The 21,497-nt window shown below is 45.8% G+C and overlaps 1 protein-coding gene and 1 pseudogene across 1 annotated transcript; both read right to left on the reverse strand.

Annotated features, from left to right (window-relative positions):
* Positions 1 to 642: 642 nt before the first annotated feature.
* Positions 643 to 3,390, reverse strand: LOC123089554 (probable O-methyltransferase 2; annotated as a pseudogene).
* Positions 3,391 to 6,402: 3,012 nt separating this feature from the next.
* Positions 6,403 to 10,408, reverse strand: LOC123089555 (phospholipase D beta 1). The gene is made up of 10 exons (XM_044511204.1): positions 9,316 to 10,408; positions 9,019 to 9,135; positions 8,740 to 8,934; positions 8,397 to 8,645; positions 8,248 to 8,316; positions 8,012 to 8,159; positions 7,648 to 7,796; positions 7,337 to 7,504; positions 6,998 to 7,195; positions 6,403 to 6,916 (listed from the first exon to the last, which is right to left on the reverse strand). Exons 1-10 carry the CDS (start codon positions 10,219 to 10,221, stop codon positions 6,623 to 6,625), a joined length of 2,493 nt encoding a protein of 830 aa, XP_044367139.1. The 5' UTR covers positions 10,222 to 10,408; the 3' UTR covers positions 6,403 to 6,622.
* Positions 10,409 to 21,497: the final 11,089 nt, after the last annotated feature.

The following is a 21,497-nucleotide window of genomic DNA, read 5'->3' on the forward strand; positions in this document are numbered from 1 at the left end:
ATTTGGATCACGACGAGTACGACTCCTTCAACCCCGTTCTCTTGAACGCTTCCGCTTACCGATCTACAAGGGTATGTAGATGCACTCTCCTTCTCCTCGTTGCTGGTTTCTCCATAGATAGATCTTGGTGACACGTAGGAAAATTTTGAATTTCTGCTACGTTCCCCAACATTGAGGAGTGCCGGCGGGGAGGGTTGGCACTCCCAAGTCCTTGTAGGTTTGAACCATCCGCATGCTATGGCAAACTCTAGCCTTGTCGACAATGTGTGTTTTCCATCTTCCTCGGTTCTACGACCATTGATTGAACTTCCATATCCCTTCTATTTTACTAGTCCGGTCTTCTTTTCTTATCGTTGTCATCTCCAGTGATGTCTATTTCTTGAGACTAGTGCCATTATTGTGAAAATCTTGCTATTGCAAATCTAGTCACGGAAGAGTGCAACAATAAGCGAGGAACCATAGAGAAAATTGGAGAAGTGACAAGGAGAGCGGTGCTGGTGGAGGCATATGGAAAAATGACTTGTCTCCTTTCCCAAAACAATCAGCAGATCTGTAGCTATTCTTAAGAATATACTGATTTTAGAATGATAAACATACACAAATGCTTGTCCACTAAACAATTCAAAAACAAAGTTGTACACATACCAAAACAACAAAGCTTAACATCTCAAATTGTTGGAACATACAAACATGCCACATACATACATACATACATACATACATAATACGGCCGGCCACTTAACACTTCATCTACTTAAGAATTTGCTGCATTTTCCATTGACGAGTAAGGCATTGTACTTATTTATTTCTTATTTCACACCACTAGTTATACGGAATACACACCAGATGAGCATTTGCAGCAACCTTATGGATAGACCTCGATGACACCTCGATGGCCAAGTTTCTTGACAATCTTATAGTCGCTAAACCCTGCTTTCATAAAGATCGTGCTCCACTCCTTTTCATCCCGTTGCCGTCCTCTGGTACATATGAACATCAGCATGTCCATCAACAGTTCGGTTTCAGTTATTGTCTCTAGAGAAGATCCAAGCACTATGTCTATGATGATCACTTTTCCCCCCATTTCTCGGGAAGGTATGGCCTTCTTGCATTGAGCAAGGATTTTGATGCAATCATCGTCGCTCCAAAAGTGTAGAACAAGCTGGAATGGAAAGAATCTATAAAGTTTAAGCAATGAATAATGAGGGATATGGAAGTTATCGACATAATCTAATTATGCATAGGTATTGGTAGTCCTGCAGAAAACCAATACCGAAACAAGAAAAAATTGGTGCAATCCAAACTCTTAGTTCCCTTTGTCCTATGTGGTATATTGTATGGAAGAGCAATTTTAAGATGCTCCCACTTACCTCCTTAGAGGCAAGAAGAATATTAATTATGTTGGCAAAGGGTAAGTTTGTGTATAAAAATGCTCCAATTATAGCAATCTGTTGGTTGTTTGTTAGAAAAAGGAAGGCTCCAACGAACTAAATTACCATTTGCTCTTCACTTGGTTACTACCATATGTATCCATAACACATAATTTCAAATCGCATGAATTTAAAGTCATGTGTATTTTTAATTTTGGTTCATGTGTTATTAATCTAAATATTTATATTCCACACATCAAATCTCATAAAAATATATTGCAACCGATTGCCGCAACTCTAATTGGTTCATAGTATAAAGTCTATATTGTCTTTTAGTCAAGGACATAGCTATACCGCCTTCATTCCATAATGTAGTGCCTATAGATTTTTTTTTAAAGTCAAAATTTGCAAATTTTGACCAAGTTAATAGATGAAAATGTCTATATTTTAAATACTATATATATATAGACACGTCATGAGGTACCCCGCAAATAAAAGATATGTCATGAGATATATTTTTATTTTATAGGTAGGTGTTTGGTATTGTAGATATGATAATGTTTTCTAGAAATCGGTCAAATTTTGCTAAGTTTGACTTTTGGAGAAAAAAAATCTTGTGTACCTATTAACAGGCAGTTGGAACACGAAGCTAAGCTCACAAGAGCACTTCCGGAATTGGACATGGAGTATATAAGCTTGAGCTCACACGCACCCTTTGCTACAGTAAAATAGAAAAATATTTTTAAAAAACTGATTTATATTTTTGGTAACAAACATTGGTGTGTGTTTGACATGCGTGCCAATTTTTGTGATGAATTTATGGAAGCCTGGGCAAAAAAGACAATACCATGCTTGTAAAAAAACTGTTTTTGGAATCATTTTGGAGCATTGATTTTGTTTTTTTTTTTTCACCCAGACCTGCATGAATGTCATTTTGTCATGAAATTTTGCACACATGTGAAAAGGACATCAATGTTTGTTGTGAAAAAAAATCAGTTTTTTTTAAACTGTTTAAATATTTTTTTTGATTTTACTGTAGCAAAGGGTGCATGTGAGCTCGAGCTGACAAGAGCACTTTGGGAGTTAACGGACCATATTAGTTTTGTTATATCACAAAATTCCTCTGTATATCCATGCATGCCAAAAAGAAAAGGAAATATTAATAGAACATTAATTAAATGTAGAGAGGCGTCATATCGTCGTACCTTGAGCATCACGGCTTGAGCAGGTGGGACGGTATGGAAGAGGTCGCCAGCGACATAGTTAAACAACACCATCACTCGGGACTTTCTCGATCACCTGTGGAAGGTCCAACACATTGCACTTGATATGCGGGAAGGCCTTGACGATGGCCCTGGCCGTCGTCCCATCACCACCACAGCAGTCGGTGAGTGACTCCAGACCATTGAACAGGCCACGGCATTCCCGCACAACCGTGCCGATCCCCATATGGTCATGGGCGGCCAAGCCCTCGTAGAAGAGCTTGTCGGTCTCATGATCGAGGAGCGTCATGCTCTCGTCGAAGGGCGCCGCGGCGTGCACATGCTCAAATGGAGATGGCACTGGTAGCGCACGGTCGTTCTTGAACCAATCGGCCAGGCCTAGACCTGACTCCATGTGGTACCGCGAGGTGACGGCCAGCGGGAAGGCGGTCTGCCTAGCCTCGCCGTCGATGAGTACGCCGTCCACGAGGATGTAGGACAGCGGCGTGAGGCTGTAGATCCCGGCGTCGGTGCACGCCAGGGCGTTGGATTTGGCCAGCAGCCGCAGGACGCGGCTGAGAAACGGCGCCTTGGGTGGCGGAAGGGACAGTGCGGCCATCAGGTCGGGCAACGACGCAGTGCCGCCGAGGCGGTGGATCGCCGTCGGGATGCCGAGCTCGATGGCGCACCTGAGTGCCATGGACGTCAGGTAAGTGAGGCTGTGGCGCTGCAGGTCAGCCTGCGCCTTGATCAGCTGGGCGTCGCTGGGGACTGTCATGTGAGCTGCCATTCTTGCTCTATCACTCTCCAGTCTCAGGGCTGTGTAGTGGGTGTAAATTGCTCAGCTGGCTCAAGAGATTGATATAGCATGCGTTTGTGTTACTGCCAGCTACTAACATGATTTAAAAATTCACTCGTGGAACCCGTGGAGGGCCATGATTGTGGATATGTCTTGCGTACACGCCGCGTAGGAGCACAGCCGGGAGCTGTTTCTTGCAGGGAAGATGATACGACCAGGCCGGGATCGTGACTGTTGAAATTAAAGGACGCGTCTACTTAACTTCTAACTACCTCCCACGACAGCAACTAATACGGATTTAAAATTTTCACTCGTGGAACTCGAGGTGGGCCATGCTTGCGTGCACGGATCTGAGCAGAGCGGGACCTGTCTCTTGCAGGTAGGGCTGGACCAAAAGCTCGTAGCTCGCGAGCTAAATGAGCGCTCGATAGTTCGGCTCGTTAAGTTCGGAGCTCGCTTCTTAATGAACAGAGGCAATCATAGATTTCAGCTCGTTAAGCTTAACGAGTTTAACGAACGAGCTAACGAGTAGGTCGTTAAGCTCGTTAGTAACAACATAACACATATTTTCATCTTACGTGACAAAGTCTTTTAGCAACTCAGCCCATCAATTCAATCTAATCGACATATGAGGCAACAAACTAGTGCATTTCTATTTGTACTCACCATATTTCATCTTGAAAACCACACCTACACATTCATCATCTTAATCGAAACACATTATAATCTGTTAACGAGCGCTCGCGAGCGCTCACGAGCTTAACGAGCTTCAAACGAGCCGAGCTGAGCAGGGTTTTCTGCTCGTTAATCTTAACGAGCTTAACGGGCCGAGCCTTAACGAGCACGAGCTTAACAAGTACGAGCTTAACGAGCCGAGCTGCTCGTTAGTCCACCCCTACTTGCAGGGAAGATGAGCGTCTTTTTTTTTGCGTGTGCAAACAAACTAGTACTATTAGCTTCAGAGCAGCACATATGTGGATTCATTACTAGTACTCCATCCAACCCATATTACTTGTCGCGCAATCGAATGTATCTAATGTATGGACCGGGGGAGTAGCTCAAATGAATTCATCACAGGAAAAATTACCTAGTTTACTGTAGGAGCAACTTTTTTTTTGAGGGAGTATCGTAGGAGCAACTATGCCTCACAGAAAAATCTGTTTTATGTGAGTGTCTAGCCTAGGGGAAAAATAATTTGGGCCCAGCCCGCCATTGCACCACCGTGAAACGGGCTCTAGCGCCCAAAAAAATCTTACTTCACGTGATTTTTTTTCCTTTTGGGGCTTGAAAAAACGACATTGTTTGTTAAGGGGTACCCCTTACACAGATCACTCACACCTTAGGCCTAGTTTGGCAACTCAGTTTTTGCAAAATCCACAATATTTCAAAACCTCAGTATTTTAATGTGTGGGCAATAAATACTTTAGTTTCTAAAAACCATAGTTTCTTTTACAGTTTTGGTAAAACCGTGGAGGTGTTTGGCAAACGAAACTAGTCGGCGCACGGCACTTCCTACCTGATTCTCGCATGACACATGACCCAGCAGCTGTGCTACACTTAATCTTATGCATGCATGGTTTGATCGATAGCACCGTCTGAAAATCGTGCGCCGAGTGTCGTCCGTATAGCAGCGTTCTTTGGCAAATGGCAGTTTTATTAAGTTTCTCTAATTTTCACCGATTGTTCTGTCGTTGCATGGATAATCTTGACCATACCTAAAGCCGAACCTAATTCAGCTGCACTCACGGCCGATCAACTTGTCTTAACGGCCGCCGTATGCATGCTAGGCATGAGCACGTTCTCTATTACTATATGCTACTATACATTGTCGAGTTATCGCTTGTGATCCATCAAAGACGGAGCATTGTGACAGGCACCGAAGGTGCAGCTCACGCTACTAGAGAGACCAATGAGCCAACGTTTCTCAGTTTTAAAAAAGAGAGGTCCCGGCCTCTTTATTAAATACAACAAAAATACCACAGTTTTAGAGATACTGTGGTTTCTTAAGCTGCAGTATTTTTTCTATCCAAACACCTCAAAGTATTTAATACTGAAGTTTTTTCATAAACCACGGCATTCCTAGAAAATTTCAAAAATACTTAGCTCCCAGACACACCCTTAGAGAGTTTCTACAAATGACACACTGCATGTGTGACACTTATCGCAACTTGAGAATTTTGGTGGCATTTTTTCCCATGCAGGGAGACACGATTGGGTTTGTTTGTGCCTTTTTGTAGATTCAATTTTTAAAAAGGTTTTATCTCTTTTATTGTGCATCCAAATCACGAACCATTTTCATTGTTGTCTTTCTCGCATCGAGATCTTCGAAACTAGATCTCATGTTGATAACTTTCGATGAACTTTTTTTCGGGCTAATTTGTGCTTTTAACTAGCAGTAATATGTGCTTTCAAACTATACTAACCCGTGCTTTCAAATAAACTAAAATGTCCTTCCCCACCCCCTAGAAAAACATGTGCTTGCACGGGGTGAAGCATACCTATGCTTCACTTTCGAGGAAGCACAAACGTGCTTCACGCAGATGCACATATGTGGTTAAATATGTGGGGAAGCACAACTATGCTGAGGGGCCTAACTGTGAGACGTTCGATTTGCTGATCTAGATTCAAACATTTTTCACTTACATATGTGAGCTGTTTAAAAAAACTGCCCGCAGTCTACCATTTCCATCTTTGATTATTTAATCCATGCTTTAAAAAAATTACGCAAAGTAAGATCTTTTTTTCTGAAGTGCGTGTCCGATTCAGTTACTGTTTTCGCCATCCTCTTGGTCTTGACGTGCTCTTTGGTACATGATCAATGTTGAATATGTTTTGAAATTTTCATTTATTGAAACTCGAATGAAGCGGCTATGTTAGCAATGTGTAAATGTTAACCAAATTTGGCGACATGCTCAAGCATTCACAGAATCATGCGAAATATACCTAATATTATGGGGAAAACGCGGCCAAAGGAATTGAACCGTAGAACTTTGTTTGAAATCGCGTATTTCAAAACAGAAAAACAAACGTGTTAAAAACATTCTTTTTCACTGAAAATATGTTCAGCAAACTTTGCTCCAGCATGCGTGAAAATGTTGTAAAACCCTTGCGAAAACACCTCCATGTTTTACCGGAGAAAGAGCATAAAACTGCGGGGAACACTAATTTGGGCTGTCTCTCTCTTTGCATCTGGACCACTAATTTGTTAATCGTGCGTCTACGAATGCTTAGTGCCCTACTAGTAGAAGAGATCATATGGTGAGGTTCTCCTGGATGCCCGAGAAGGAGCCGCAGATGTTGCCGCCGACGTCCGGGAAGGCAGCGCACCCCTGCAGCGGCCCGACCTTGCCGTTCCATTCGACGGCGACGGGGTACCTGATGAGGTGCCCCCGCATCTCTGTCACCTCCTCCGCCACGAACCGCTTCCAGTTGGCGTCCCCGATGCCCCGCACCCGCCGCACGCACTCCAGCGTGTCCGGCCGCTCGAAGACCGCCTCCACGCCCCCGATGTGCTCCGCCCACAGCGACATCCTGTACCCGTAGATCTGCAGCAACATTCCAATTCGTTCGTCAGATTCACGATGATGAATGAGGGGATGGATTTGGTTGGTTGGTTGGTTGGTTGCCTGTCCGCGGGGAGCAGAGAACATGTTGGACCAGGTGTAGTGGGGCTGGTACGCGCCCATGGCGATCTCGGTGTCCCTCGTTCCCTCCATGGACCTCTGGTTGATGTTGGCCGACCCGATGATAACGTACTCGTCGTCCACGATCATGCCCTTGGAGTGCACGTACACCATGAACCTCCTGTTCTTCCTAGCTTGGTCCTGGACCATCCATGCCCATCAGGGCAGACAGGTGTGAGTTCTGCTGCATAATCTTTCAGAAAGAGTGGCACCTATATATAGTGGTGCTCGCATTGCCACAGAATTTCTGCCGCTTGAGTCCTTGACTCGATCGATTCTCACCTGAGGGTTTGTGTGTGAAAATGCTTCGGAGAAAGCGGCATTTTCCACCGCTTCTCGGTTGCCGAGGCAGAAGAAATTCAGGTAGTCCTGTGGGTCATATGAACCATTCAGTCCCGTGTCTTTCAGTGCCTTGTAGACTATCTCGTACATCATCTGCATTGTTTTCTTCTGCAGTGGCACACATGAATTGCATTATTAGCCTAACAGAAGCAGCTATACTTATGATGAAGGCTCTTAGAAGCTGATGTGTTTAGATGACAGTGTAGTGACAAAGATCTGAGTCACTGAGAGAGATAATTAAAGAACCTAACCTGCCAGTAAAGAATTCTCTGTGTAGGAGCACCGGTTGGGTTGCCTTCAGGCCACATCGGAATTATTATGTAGGCCGAAAATCTCTCATTCGCGTAGATCTTGTTAGCAATTTTCAGGGCTACCTCGATCGGTATTAAATTGTTCGCACCTGCAAGAAAACGAATTTCAGAGTCCGGGGCTGTCAGAAATTTAAGCACCGGCCGGGCATATTTGTTGTTGGCATGATGTGGGAAATTAAGGTATCAGATTTATTTATTTTAATTTGGTGACCTGCACTAGTTCATCAAGAACAAAAGAGATAGTCGACACTAAACAACACAACCTAGCATGCCATTGAAAGAAACTGTAGTAGTCCTTGCTTACCAAGATCTCTATGTGAATCCCATTGAAATGAAGAGCCAAGGAAATACTGATTTTCAATATAGATGAAGTGTTGGGCTGCTCGGATGGCAGTAACGTAGGCTGTGTGTATGCTCATATCGATTAGTACATTTTTCCCGCAAACAAGATTCTGTCAAGAAAGCAAAAGTTGTGTATCAGGTAAAACAAATGGAGCTCTGAACACAGTTATGGTCAGGTGAAAACTGTATTTCAGTTACCTGAATGGTTGCTTCTCGTGGATCCTTGGGAAAAGCCTTGACGGAGTTCGAGTCGATCGATCGGAAAATCTGCACTCCAACATGAGACTCTTCAATCTTTCGACACACGACTTTGGTTGGAAACTCTGGAATACTATGGAAGATCTTACCTGAACATCCCATCTCTCCGTGTCATTGTCATTGGAGTATACATCATCGTCAATAGCAGCGATCTCAGATATCTTTTCGATCCAGAGCAACGTGTCATTACATGATTTCGACAATTTCTTGGACCCGTGGCGCTTGGATGATTTTGACCAACGCTCCTCAAAGTTCTTCAGCACATCGAATGCTGCCGGGCCATCGATCTTGGAATGCAAATCATGCCATGGTTCCCTTGGGCCACGCTCATCGGTTACCTGCATCGAGACAAGCGACGCATTAGGCTATCAAATGTAGAATTAATACATGAAAACCTCCAACAGAGTTCAGATCATATTCAGGAGTTCTCACCGCGAAGTTTGGGTTGTAATAATCCTCCTTGTGCACTGTGTGAAGAGTGTGAAACAGATGGTGCCTTGGAGTGTCATATCTCCCACCACATAGATCAAGGCCTCCGACGAAAGCAACTATCTTCCGCTTACCGTTGCCGGCATCGACGTCGATGATCACCGTTTTCTGATGGTGGGTAAAAATAGTTCCTGTCTCCTGGTTTCCAATGGTTGCCATCATCAGCTCATTGCCCATAAAGATAATATCTAAGTAAGTTTATTTCCTCGCATGAAATACAACCTTTTGCTTCACCCAGCTGTGCCTTTTCCCGGCAGATCGTGAGCAGAGCAGTATCTGAACCGAAGAATGCTTGAAAAACCTACGCGTCTCCTCATCCCGTGTGCCCATGTAACCTTCCTACACGTCACAATTTCATGTCATAATTTACATATGGAAATTATTCTTATCACTTCATTCAAATTCATCAAAGCCAATGTCGTTGAAATTTGGAGCCGAATTCGGATAAAATGACATGAACATAAATTGTAAACTCTGCAGCATTTTAATTAAAAATCGACGCCTGAATTCAGTAATTACCATCTGGATGCCAAGGACGCTCCTGGACGTGGGGTCGTCCCAGACGAGCAGCAGCACCCGGACCCCCTCCTGCGACTTCTTCTTGAGCAGATCGCCCAGCGGCCGCGCCTTGTCGCCGTCGCGCACCAGGTGGATCGTGTGGAACACCGACCACCCGGTGATGTAGATGAGATGCTTCGCCTGCGACATGGCGTCGTACACGTCGTGCCAGCACTGCCCGTGCCGGTAGAGCTGACCGTTCCCGAGTCGGATCTCCGGCAGGCACTGCCCGTCGCCGGGCACGTGCGCGTCCTGGTACAGCGTCACCCGCCCGCCGCGCCGGAGCGGGAAATACGTGTTGGGCACGCCGGGGAAGTCCGGGCCCGGCGTCACGCCGTGGCTGTACATCGTGAGCCTCGCCACAGGCACGTACTGCACCGACATCCGCAGCGTGGCGCCCGGCCGGCACGGCTTCCCGGACGGCTCCAGCACCGGGTACACGCCGTCCACGCGGTCGCCGGCCAGGAGGGACTCGGCGGGGATGGCCACGGCGCCGATCAGCTCCGCCCCGATCACGTCGCTGTCCTTGACGACGAAGCTCACCGCGGCGGTCTCGTGCGCCACAGGCACCAGGAAGTGCTGCCGCCACTTGGGGTTCTCGTCGTCCTGGATCACGAAGGTGCGCGCCACCGTGGCGGATGCGACCAGCACGGTCACGTAGGGGTCGCTGGTGGACTTGGCGCCGGGGTCGGAGGTGCAGCTCTTGAGGAGGCCGCCCATGGTGTTGGACAGGATGTCCTTGTTCGGGAGGTTGCACGCCTCGTCGATCCAGATGTCCAGGCTGCCGTGGAGCAGCACCGCCCGGTGGTTACACGACGTCGACGCCAGCAGCGCCGCCGTCGTCCGGCAGTCCTCGTCGTCCGACATCGCCGCCGCCGCCGCCGCTGCTGCTGGATCGATCGATCTGTGTCTCGATTCCTACGCACGTACGTCTAGCCTGCTGATCGATTGGTGGTCTCGCGTTGTTGCCGCGATGATCGTCTAGTCGCTGCGCACGCGTGCATGTGCCGGTGCCGCGCGCGCGTCTGCATGCAGCTGCCCACCTTCTCTCTCCTTCTCCCCGTTGTTCGGTACTGGTGGTGGATCGCTAGCTGCTTCCCCTGAAATGCAGGGGAGGTTTTTTTTTTCTTTTGTCTTGTTGGAAACATAATTTCTTATAACATTGCGATAAATGGATTTCTTATAGTTTCCCAGAACATTTGCCACATAGAAATATACTAGTAGTACACAAATGGCGTAATACAAGATGATTAATCTTAGGACCCAAATATCCAGCGAACGTGAAATTTTTAGGCATGCCAAATCAAACGTTTTTCATGGCAAATCATGTTTGTCGAGTATGACAAACTTAGTTGGCGAACATGGCAAATCCGTCCAAGTTCATTTGTTTGCCAGAAAATTACGGGGCTTGCAAACTAAATTGGGAGTACCTAGAACTCATCTAGATGAGATATAATTTGGTCTCATTCACTTTGAAAACAAGAAGAGATACAACCCACGTCAGCACACACGCATCTTATAGCATCACATCCAATGGCTATGAAAGGTGAATGAGACCAAATTATATCTCATCTAGATGAGTTCTAGCAAAACTGAACTAAATTTGCCATCATCGTGTCAATATAAATTGCCATGAAAAACGTCATATTGCCATACCTAAAAATCTGCCTTTTCATAATTGTATTGTTTGATTGATATTATCTACAATTATTGTTGTTGGCTCAAAACAATTGTCGCTTGCAAAGTAAATATCTCGAGTTTGAGCGAAAAATATAAATTTATCTAACTATATACACATTAGCTAAAAAGATCCACAACCATGATCTGCCAAATGTGGCACCCTATACGTCCGCAGAAGTGACAAAGCATCCCCTATTTATCCTCTCTGCAGTCATGGTCCTCAAATCCCCCCCCCCCCCCTCCTAATCCAATACAATCCATGCAACTACGTAGATCAACATACATACATAGCGTAATCCGGTACAATCGTATCCAAATGATCAAGTTCATCATCCGGCAGATAGACTAGATACATTAAATAAACTAGATAGCTAGATAGAACAGAGAGGGGCGCCGGACATCACCATTTTTGCGTTGGTTCCTTCCCCTTGCGGTCACCAGAGCACCGATAGTAGTCGTCCGCGTAGTCCGCTGGAGGGGGTCGTCCTCCTCACTCGTCGTATTGGATGACAACAAACAAGAAGAGGTGATGATGCCAACGAGAAATCGGGCGGCGCGGGACTCCTCCTACGAGAGTTGTTCCGCTTTTGCCACACAATCGGATGCTTTGATGCCGAGCCGAAGAGCCTTCATGTTCTTACGGCAGAGGCACCCCACGCCCGTCTCCGCTGTGTTCAATGACTGGCGCAGGGCCTCACGCAAGAGATGCTCCTCCGGATTGACCGAGGCAGACCTCGCGTCTGTGTGAGAGGCCTCCGCCGCCCTCTGCATGGCTCACTCCCTCTCACAGTAGCTAGATAGAAGGGGGGGGGGGGGGGCTAGACCTCACCATTTTTGCGCCAATCACTTCCCCCTGCTGTAACCACACAAATAGTAGTCGTCCGCGTAGGCATACACTTCGATGCTTTTTTTGGAGTTGCTGGGTCAGATAATGATTTGAATGCGCTCAACCAATCCTCACTGTTTTTTGATGCACCGAAAGGAGAAGCCCCTCAAGTCCAATTTTCTGTCAATGGGAATGAGTATACCACAGGTTACTACCTTGCCGATGGTATATACCCAAAATGGGCTGCCTTCATGGTGGGATATTGATATCTGCATGTTCATATTCCTTTTTTTACTGTAAGCTTGAAATCTTACATGCATTTTTATTTCAGGAGTGAGCTGTGATGTGGTGATTGTGGCAGCTATTACTTATAGGTATGCTTTCTCTGATCTTAAATTGTTCTTTTCGTTAACCAAATAGTTCTGTACTCTATAGTTTAGTCAGTGTGAATGTATTATTGCTCAAGAAAATTTATTTGATCTGCCAACATGCTTGTACCAAAAAAGGCTTTCGCCCCGTTTTATATATAAAGCACCAAACCACAAGCACCCAATACAAACACACGCCACGCCACCGCAACACACGCACACACCCAGGACATGATACATAGGCACTGAGCGCAACAACACCACCACTAGCACTACGGCCCCGAAGAGGTGAGACTACATATGACAAACCATGCGCTCCAAGGCGGCGCCTTCAGGAAGGATACGACACCGGAGCGCCGCCACCGCCCGATCCAAGGATCAGAGTTTCCCCCGGAGCCGCATGACAGGCAATGAGAGCCACGACGACGCCTTCAAGAAGGGAACGATCTTCGCCGCCGCCGGTCCGTCCGAAGATAGAGCAGGTTTTCACCTCGGCCAATCATCACCGCCACCGAACGCCACACCCCGTCAACCACGCCGCCCACACGACCATGGTGACCGGGCAGCACCAAGGCACGGGCTCTGCCCAAGAGCACCGCGCAACCACCACCAGGGTCGCCGCCCCAGCATCCAAGACCTCGACACCACCTCACCCGAGACCCGCCGCACCCCAACGAAAGAGACGAGCAGAAAGGTCTCACCTTTCGCGCCCCTGGGCCACCCCCAGCGTCGAGACCCAATAGGTCGGCCAGAACTGGCATCAACCGACCCGTCCTGCTGCCCCTAGCGCCAGACGAGCTCGGTCCTGCAACATCGAGAGGGGGACGAGGTCGGTCCTGCTGCACCGTGCGCGAGACAAGCTCAGTCCTGCTGCATCGTGCGCGAGACGAGCTCGGTCCTGCGGCACCGGGCGCGAGACGAGCGATGGACCGCAACCGGGAAACCAGCCCATTGATGGGAGAAGCGCCTGGGCGACGAGGAGATGGGGTGAAGGTCGAGACGGCCCGACCACAGGCGAGCCGACGCCGGAGAAGCCGGCCGCTGCCGCGGACAGATCCATCGAGCCACCGTGAAGCCGCCACGACATCGAAAGGTCACCACCGAGACCTCCCCACGCCGCCGCCCACGACCGGAGCAGCGGCCACGCCCGACCGCTGCCCTACCCGTGTCGCCCGATGACCTCCAAGCACCGGAACCGCCGGGCACGCTGTTGGGGAACGTAGTAATTTTAAAAAAATTCCTACGCACGCGCAAGATCATGGTGATGCATAGCAACGAGAGGGGAGAGTGTTGTCCACGTACCCTCGTAGAACGATAGCGGAAGCGTTATGACAACGCGGTTGATGTAGTCGTACGTCTTCACGATCCGACCGATCCAAGCACCGAACGTACGGCACCTCCGAGTTCTGCACACGTTCAGCTCGATGACGATCCCCGGACTCCGATCCAGCAGGGTGTCGGGGATGAGTTCCGTCAGCACGACGGCGTGGTGACGATGATGATGTTCTACCGGCGCAGGGCTTCGCCTAAGTACCGCAACGATATGACCGAGGTGGAATATGGTGAAGGGGGGCACCGCACATGGCTAAGGAACGATCACGATGATCAACTTGTGTGTCTAGAGGTGACCCCCTGCCCCCGTATATAAAGGAGAAGGGGGGGGGGCGGCCGGCCCACAGGGCGCGCCAGGAGGAGTCCTACTCCCCGGGAGTAGGACTCCCCTTTCCTGTGGAAGTAGGAAGGGGGAAGAGGGGAGAAGAAGGAAAAGGGGCGCTGCCCCCTTGCTCAATTCGGACTAGGGGGGGGAGTGCGCGCGCTGCCCTGGCCGGCTTCCTCTTTCTTTCCCTTAGGCCAATAAGGCCTATAACTCCCCGGGAATTCCGTAACTCCCGGTACTCCGAAAATACCCGAATCACTCAGGAACTTTGCCGAGTCCTAATATAGTCGTCCAAACTATATCGATCTTTAATTGTCTCGACATTTCGAGAACTCCTCGTCATGTTCCCCGATCTCATCCGGGACTCCGAACTCCTTCGGTAATCAAAAACTCATAAACTCAGGAATAAAACTGTCCACAATAACGTTAAGCGGTGCGGACCCTACAAGGTTCGAGAACTATGTAGACATGACCTAGAACTGTTTCCGGTCAATAACCAATAGCGGAACCTGGATGCTCATATTGGCTCCTACATATTCTACGAAGATCTTTAACGGTCAAACCGCATAACAACATACATTGTTCCCTTTGTCATCGGTATGTTACTTGCCCGAGATTCGATTGTCGGTATCCAATACCTAATTCAATCTCGTTACCATCAAGTCTCTTTACTCGTTATGTAATGCATCATTCCGTAACCAACTCATTGGCCACATTGCTTGCAAGGCTTATAGTGATGTGCATTACCGAGAGGGCCCAGAGATACCTCTCCGACAATCGGAGTGACAAATCCTAATCTCAAAATACGCCAACCCAACATGTACCTTCGGAGACACATGTAGAGCTCCTTTATAATCACCCAGTTACGTTGTGACGTTTGGTAGCACACAAAGTGTTCCTCTGATAAACGGGAGTTGCATAATCTCATAGTCATAGGAACATGTATAAGTCATGAAGAAAGCAGTAACAACATACTAAACGATCAAGTGCTAAGGCTAATGGAATGGGTCATGTCAATCACATCATTCTGCTAATGATGTGATTCCGTTAATCAAATGACAACTCTTTTGTCCATGGCTAGGAAACATAACCATCTTTGATAAACGAGCTAGTCAAGTAGAGGCATACTAGTGACACTTTGTTTGTCTATGTATTCACACATGTATTATGTTTTCGGTTAATACAATTCTAGCATGAATAATAAACATTTATCATGATATAAGGAAATAAATAATAACTTTATTATTGCCTCTAGGGCATATTTCCTTCAGTCTCCCACTTGCACTAGAGTCAACACATCTAGTTCACATCATCATGTGATTCAACACCAATATTCACATCTGTATGTGATTAACACCCATAGTTCACATCGTCATGTGACCAACATCCAAAGGGTTTACTAGAGTCAATAATCTAGTTCACATTGCTATGTGATTAACACCCAAAGAGTACTAAGGTATGATCGTGTTTTGCTCATGAGAGAAGTTTAGTCAACGGTCTGTCACATTCAGAGCCGTATGTATTTTGCAAATATTCTATGTCTACAATGCTCTGCACGGAGATACTCTAGCTAATTGCTCCCACTTTCAATATGTATCCAGATTAAGACTTAGAGTCATCTGGATCAGTGCCAAAACTTTGTATCGACGTAACCCTCTACGACGAACCTCTTGTCACCTCCATAATCGAGAAACATATCCTTATTCCACTAAGGACAATTTTGACCAATGTCCAGTGATCTACTCCTAGATCACTATTGTACTCCCTTGCCAAACCAGGGCAAAGTATACAATAGGTCTGGTCCATAGCATGGCATACTTTTATAGAACCTATGACTGATGCATAGGGAATGACTTTCATTCTCTTTCTATTTTCTGCCGTGGTCGGGATTTGAGTCTTACTCAATTTCATACCTTTGCAACACTGGCAAGAACTCTTTCTTTGACTGTTCCATTTTGAACTACTTTAAAACTTTATCAGGTATGTGCTTGTGAAATGTCCAATTAAGCGTCTTGATCTATCTCTATAGATCTTGATGCCCAATATGTAAGCAGCTTCACCGAGGTCTTTCATTTGAAAAACTTTATTCAAGTATCCCTTTATGCTATCCAGAAAATTCTATATCATTTCCAATAACAATATGTCATCTACATATAATATCAGAAATGCTACAGAGCTCCCACTCACTTTCTTGTAAATACATGGCTTCTCCAAAAGTCTGTATAAAACATACGCTTTGATCACACTTCAAAACGTTATTCCAACTCCGAGATGCTTGCACCAGTACATTAGATGGATCGCTGGAGCTTGCACACTTTTGTTAGCACCTTTTGGATTGACAAAACCTTCTGGTTCATCAATATACAACTCTTCTTAGAATCCATTCAGGAATGCAGTTTTGACATCCATTTGCCAAATCTATCATAAAATGCAGCAATTGCTAACATGATTCAGACAGACTTAAGCATCATTACGAGTGAGAAAATCTGATCGTTTTCAACACCTTGAACTTGCCGAAAACCTTTTGCAACAAGTCGAGCTTTGTAGATAGTAACACTACTATCAGTGTCCGTCTTCCTCTTGAAGATTCATTTATTTAACATGGCTTGCTGATCATCGAGCAAGTCAATCAAAGTCCATACTTTGTTCTCATACATGGATCATATCTCAGATTTTATGGCCTCAAGCCATTTCGCGAAATCTGGGCTCATCATCGCTTCCTCATAGTTCATAGGTTCATCATGGTCTAGTAACATGACTTCTAGAACATGATTACCACACCACTCTGGTGCGGATCTTACTCTGGAAGACCTACGAGGTTTGGTAGCAACTTGATCTGAAGTTTCATGATCATCATCATTAACTTCCTCACTAATTGGTGTAGGAATCACTGGAACCAATTTCTGTGATGAACTACTTTCCAACAAGGGAGTAGGTACAGTTACCTCATCAAGTTCTACTTTTCTCCCACTCACTTCTTTCGAGAGAAACTCCTCTAGAAAGGATCCATTTTAGCAACGAATATATTGCCTTTGGATCTGTGATAGAGGTGTACCCAACAATTTCCTTTGGGTATTCTATGAAGACGTACTTCTCCGATTTAGGTTCGAGCTTATCAGGTTGAAACCTTTTTTTTCACATAAGCATCGCAGCCCCAAACTTTAACAAACGACAAACTTTGGTTTCTTGCCCAACCACAGTTCATAAGCCGTCGTCTCAACGGATTTCGATGGTGCCCTATTTAAAGTGAATGCAACTGTCTCTAATGCATAACCCCAAAACGATAGTGGTAAACCGATAGGAGACATCATAGGTCGCACAATATCCAATGAAGTGCGGTTACGATGTTGGGACACACCGTTACGCTATGGTGTTCCAGGTGGCATGAGTTTGTGAAACTATTCCACATTGTTTTAATTGAAGACCAAACTCGTAACTCAAATATTTGTCTCCGCGATCAAATTGCAGAAACTTTATTTTCTTGTTACGATGATTCTCCACCTCACTCTGAAATTATTTGAACTTTTCAAATGTTTCAGACTTGTGCTTCTTTAAGTAAATATACTCATATCTGCTCAATTCATCTTGTGAAGGTCAGAAAATAACGATACCCGCCACGAGCATCAACACTCATTGGACCGTATACATCGATATGTATTATTTCCAATAAATCAGTAGCTCGTTCCATTGTTCCGGAGAACGGAGTTTTAGTCATCTTGCCCAAAAGGCACGGTTCGCAAGCATCAAATGATTCATAACCAAGTGATTCCAAAAATTCCATCTTCATGGAGTTTCTTCATGCGCTTTACACCGATATGACCCAAACAGCAGTGCCACAAATAAGTTGCACTATCATTATTAACTTTGCATCTTTTGGCATCAATATTATGAATATGTGTATCACTACGATCGAGATCCAACAAACTATTTTCATTGGGTGTATGACCATCGAAGGTTTTATTCATGTGAATAGAACAACAATTTTTCTTTGACTTTAAACGAATAACCGTATCGCAATGAACATGATCAAATCATATTCATGTTCAACGCAAATGCCAAATAAAATTTATTTAGGTTTAACACTAATCCCGAAAGTATAGAGAGTGTGCGATGATGATCATATCAATCTTGGAACTACTTCCAACACTCATCGCTACTTCACCCTCAACTAGTCTCTGATTATTCTGTAACTCCTGTTTCGAGTTTACTAATTTTTAGCAATCGAACAAGTATCAAATACTCAGGGGCTACTATAAACACTAGTAAGGTACACATCAATAACCTGTATATAAAATATATCCTTGTTCATTTTGCCATCCTTCTTATCCACCAAATATTGAGGACATTTCCGCTTCTAGTGACCATTTCCTTTGCAGTATAATCACTCAGTTTCAGGCTTTGGTTCAGCTTTGGGCTTCTTTGCGGGAGTGACAACTTGCTTGTCATTCTAGTTGAAGTTCCCTTTCTTTCCCTTTGCCCTTTTCTTGAAACTATTGATCTTGTCAACCATCAACACTTGATGCTCTTTCTTGATTTCTACCTTTGTCGATTTCAACATTACGAAGAGCTTGGGAATCGTTTTCGTCATCCCTTGCATACTATAGTTCATCACAAAGTTCTACTAACTTGGTGATGGTGACTAGAGAATTTTGTCAATCACTATCTTATCTGGAAGATTAACTCCCACTTGATTCAAGAGATTGTACTACCCAGACAATCTGAACACATGCTCACTAGTTGAGCGATTCTCCTCCATTTTTTAGCCATAGAACTTGTTGGAGACTTCATATCTCTCAACTCGGGTATTTTCTTGAAATATTAACTTCAACTCCTGGAACATATCATATGGTCCATGACGTTCAAAACGTCTTTGAAGTCCCGATTCTAAGCCGTTAAGCATGGTGCACTAAACTATCAAGTAGTCATCATATTGAGCTAGCCAAACATTCATCTGCATCTGCTCCTGCAATAGGTCTGTCACCTAGCGGTGCATTAAGGACATAATTCTTCTGTGCAGCAATGAGGATAAACCTCAGATCACGGATCCAATCCACATCATTGCTACTAACATCTTTCAACACAATTTTCTCTAGGAACATATCAAAAATAAACATATGAAAGCAACAACGCAAGCTATTGATCTACAACATAATTTGCAAAATACTATCAGGACTAAGTTCATGATAAATTTAAGTTCAATTAATCATATTACTTAAAAACTCCCACTTAGACAGACATCTCTCTAGCCATCTAAGTGATCACGTGATCCAAATCAACTAAACCATGTCCGATCATCACGTGAGATGGAGTAGTTTTCAATGGTGAACATCACTATGTTGATCATATCTACTATATGATTCACATTCGACCTTTCGGTCTCCGTGTTCCGAGGCCATATCTGTATATGCTAGGCTCGTCAAGTTTAACCTGAGTATTCCACGTGTGCAACTGTTTTGCACCCGTTGTATTTGAACGTAAAGCCTATCACACCCGATCATCACGTGGTGTCTCAGTGCGAAGAACTTTCGCAACGATGCATACTCAGGGAGAACACTTCTTGATAATTTAGTGAGAGATCATCTTAAAATGCCACCGTCAATCAAAGCAAGATAAGATGCATAAAGGATAAACATCACATGCAATCAATATAAGTGATATGATATGGTGTTGGGGAACGTAGCAGAAATTCAAAAAATTCCTACGAATCACCAAGATCTATCTATGGAGAGACCAGCAACGAGTAGAAAGGAGAGTGCATCTACATACCCTTGTAGATCGCTAAGCGGAAGCGTTCAAGTGAACGGGGTTGATGGAGTCGTACTCGTCGTGATTCAGATCACCGATGATCCTAGTGCCGAACGGACGGCACCTCCGCGTTCAACACACGTACAGCTCGACGATGTCTCCCACGCCTTGATCCAGCAAGGAGAGAGGGAGAGGTTGAGGAAGACTCCATCCAGCAGCAGCACAACGGCGTGGTGGTGATGGAGGAGCGTGGCAATCCTGCAGGGCTTCGCCAAGCACCTACGGGAGAGGAGGAGGTGTCACGGGAGGGAGGGAGGCGCCAAGGGCTCAGGTATGGATGCCCTCCCTCCCCTCCACTATATATAGGGGCAGGGGAGAGGGGGGAGGCGCAGCCTTGCCCCTTCCTCCAAGGAAGGGGTGCGGCTAAGAGGGGGGGAGGAGTCCATCCTCCCCAAGGCACCTCGGAGGTGCCTTCCCCCTTTAGGACTCTCCCCTTTTTCCTATATCTTGGCGCATGGGCCTCTAGGGGCTGGTGCCCTTGGCCCATGTAGGCCAAGGCGCACCCCCTACAGCCCATGTGGCCCCCCGGGGCAGGTGGCCCCACCCGGTGGGCCCCCGGGACCCTTCCGGTGGTCCCGGTACAATACCGATGACCCCGAAACTTGTCCCGATGGCCGAAACAGGACTTCCTATATATAAATCTTTACCTCCGGACCATTCCGGAACTCCTCGTGACGTCCGGGATCTCATCCGGGACTCCGAACAACATTCGGTAACCACATACAAACTTCCTTTATAACCCTAGCGTCATCGAACCTTAAGTGTGTAGACCCTACGGGTTCGGGAGACATGTAGTCATGACCGAGATGTTCTCCGGTCAATAACCAACAGCGGGATCTGGATACCCATGTTGGCTCCCACATGTTCCACGATGATCTCATCGGATGAACCACGATGTCAAGGACTCAATCAATCCCGTATACAATTCCCTTTGTCTAGCGGTATGGTACTTGCCCGAGATTCGATCGTCGGTATACCGATACCTTGTTCAATCTCGTTACCGGCAAGTCTCTTTACTCGTTCCGTAACACATCATCCCGTGATCAACCCCTTGGTCACATTGTGCACATTATGATGATGTCCTACCGAGTGGGCCCAGAGATACCTCTCCGTTTACACGGAGTGACAAAATCCCAATCTCGATTCGTGCCAACCCAACAGACACTTTCAGAGATACCCGTAGTGTACCTTTATAGCCACCCAGTTACGTTGTGACGTTTGGCACACCCAAAGCACTCCTACGGTATCCGGGAGTTGCACAATCTCATGGTCTAAGGAAATGATACTTGACATTAGAAAAGCTTTAGCATACGAACTACATGATCTTGTGCTAGGCTTAGGATTGGGTCTTGTCCATCACATCATTCTCCTAATGATGTGATCCCGTTATCAACGACATCCAATGTCCATGGTCAGGAAACCGTAACCATCTATTGATTAACGAGCTAGTCAACTAGAGGCTTACTAGGGACATGGTGTTGTCTATGTATCCACACATGTATCTGAGTTTCCTATCAATACAATTCTAGCATGGATAATAAACGATTATCATGAACAAGGAAATATAATAATAATCAATTTATTATTGCCTCTAGGGCATATTTCCAACAGTCTCCCACTTGCACTAGAGTCAATAATCTAGTTCACATCGATATGTGATTAACACTCAAGGTCACATCCCCATGTGACTAACACCCAAAGAGTTTACTAGAGTCAATAATCTAGTTCACATTTACCATGTGATTAACACTCGATGAGTTCTGGGTTTGATCATGTTATGCTTGTGAGAGAGGTTATAGTCAACGGG

This window comes from Triticum aestivum, chromosome 4B (assembly GCF_018294505.1).
Source record: "Triticum aestivum cultivar Chinese Spring chromosome 4B, IWGSC CS RefSeq v2.1, whole genome shotgun sequence".
Classification (NCBI taxonomy): domain Eukaryota; kingdom Viridiplantae; phylum Streptophyta; class Magnoliopsida; order Poales; family Poaceae; genus Triticum; species Triticum aestivum.

Bases quoted from the DNA above. Each gene is read 5' to 3' on its own strand.
- LOC123089555 (XM_044511204.1), bottom strand. From the start codon at position 10,221: ATGTCGGACGACGAGGACTGCCGGACGACGGCGGCGCTGCTGGCGTCG. The intron at 8,160-8,247 runs GTAACTGAAATA...CTTTCTTGACAG, and splicing joins CACGAGAAGCAACCATTCAG to AATCTTGTTTGCGGGAAAAA. The intron at 6,917-6,997 runs GCAACCAACCAA...ATGTTGCTGCAG, and splicing joins TCTCTGCTCCCCGCGGACAG to ATCTACGGGTACAGGATGTC.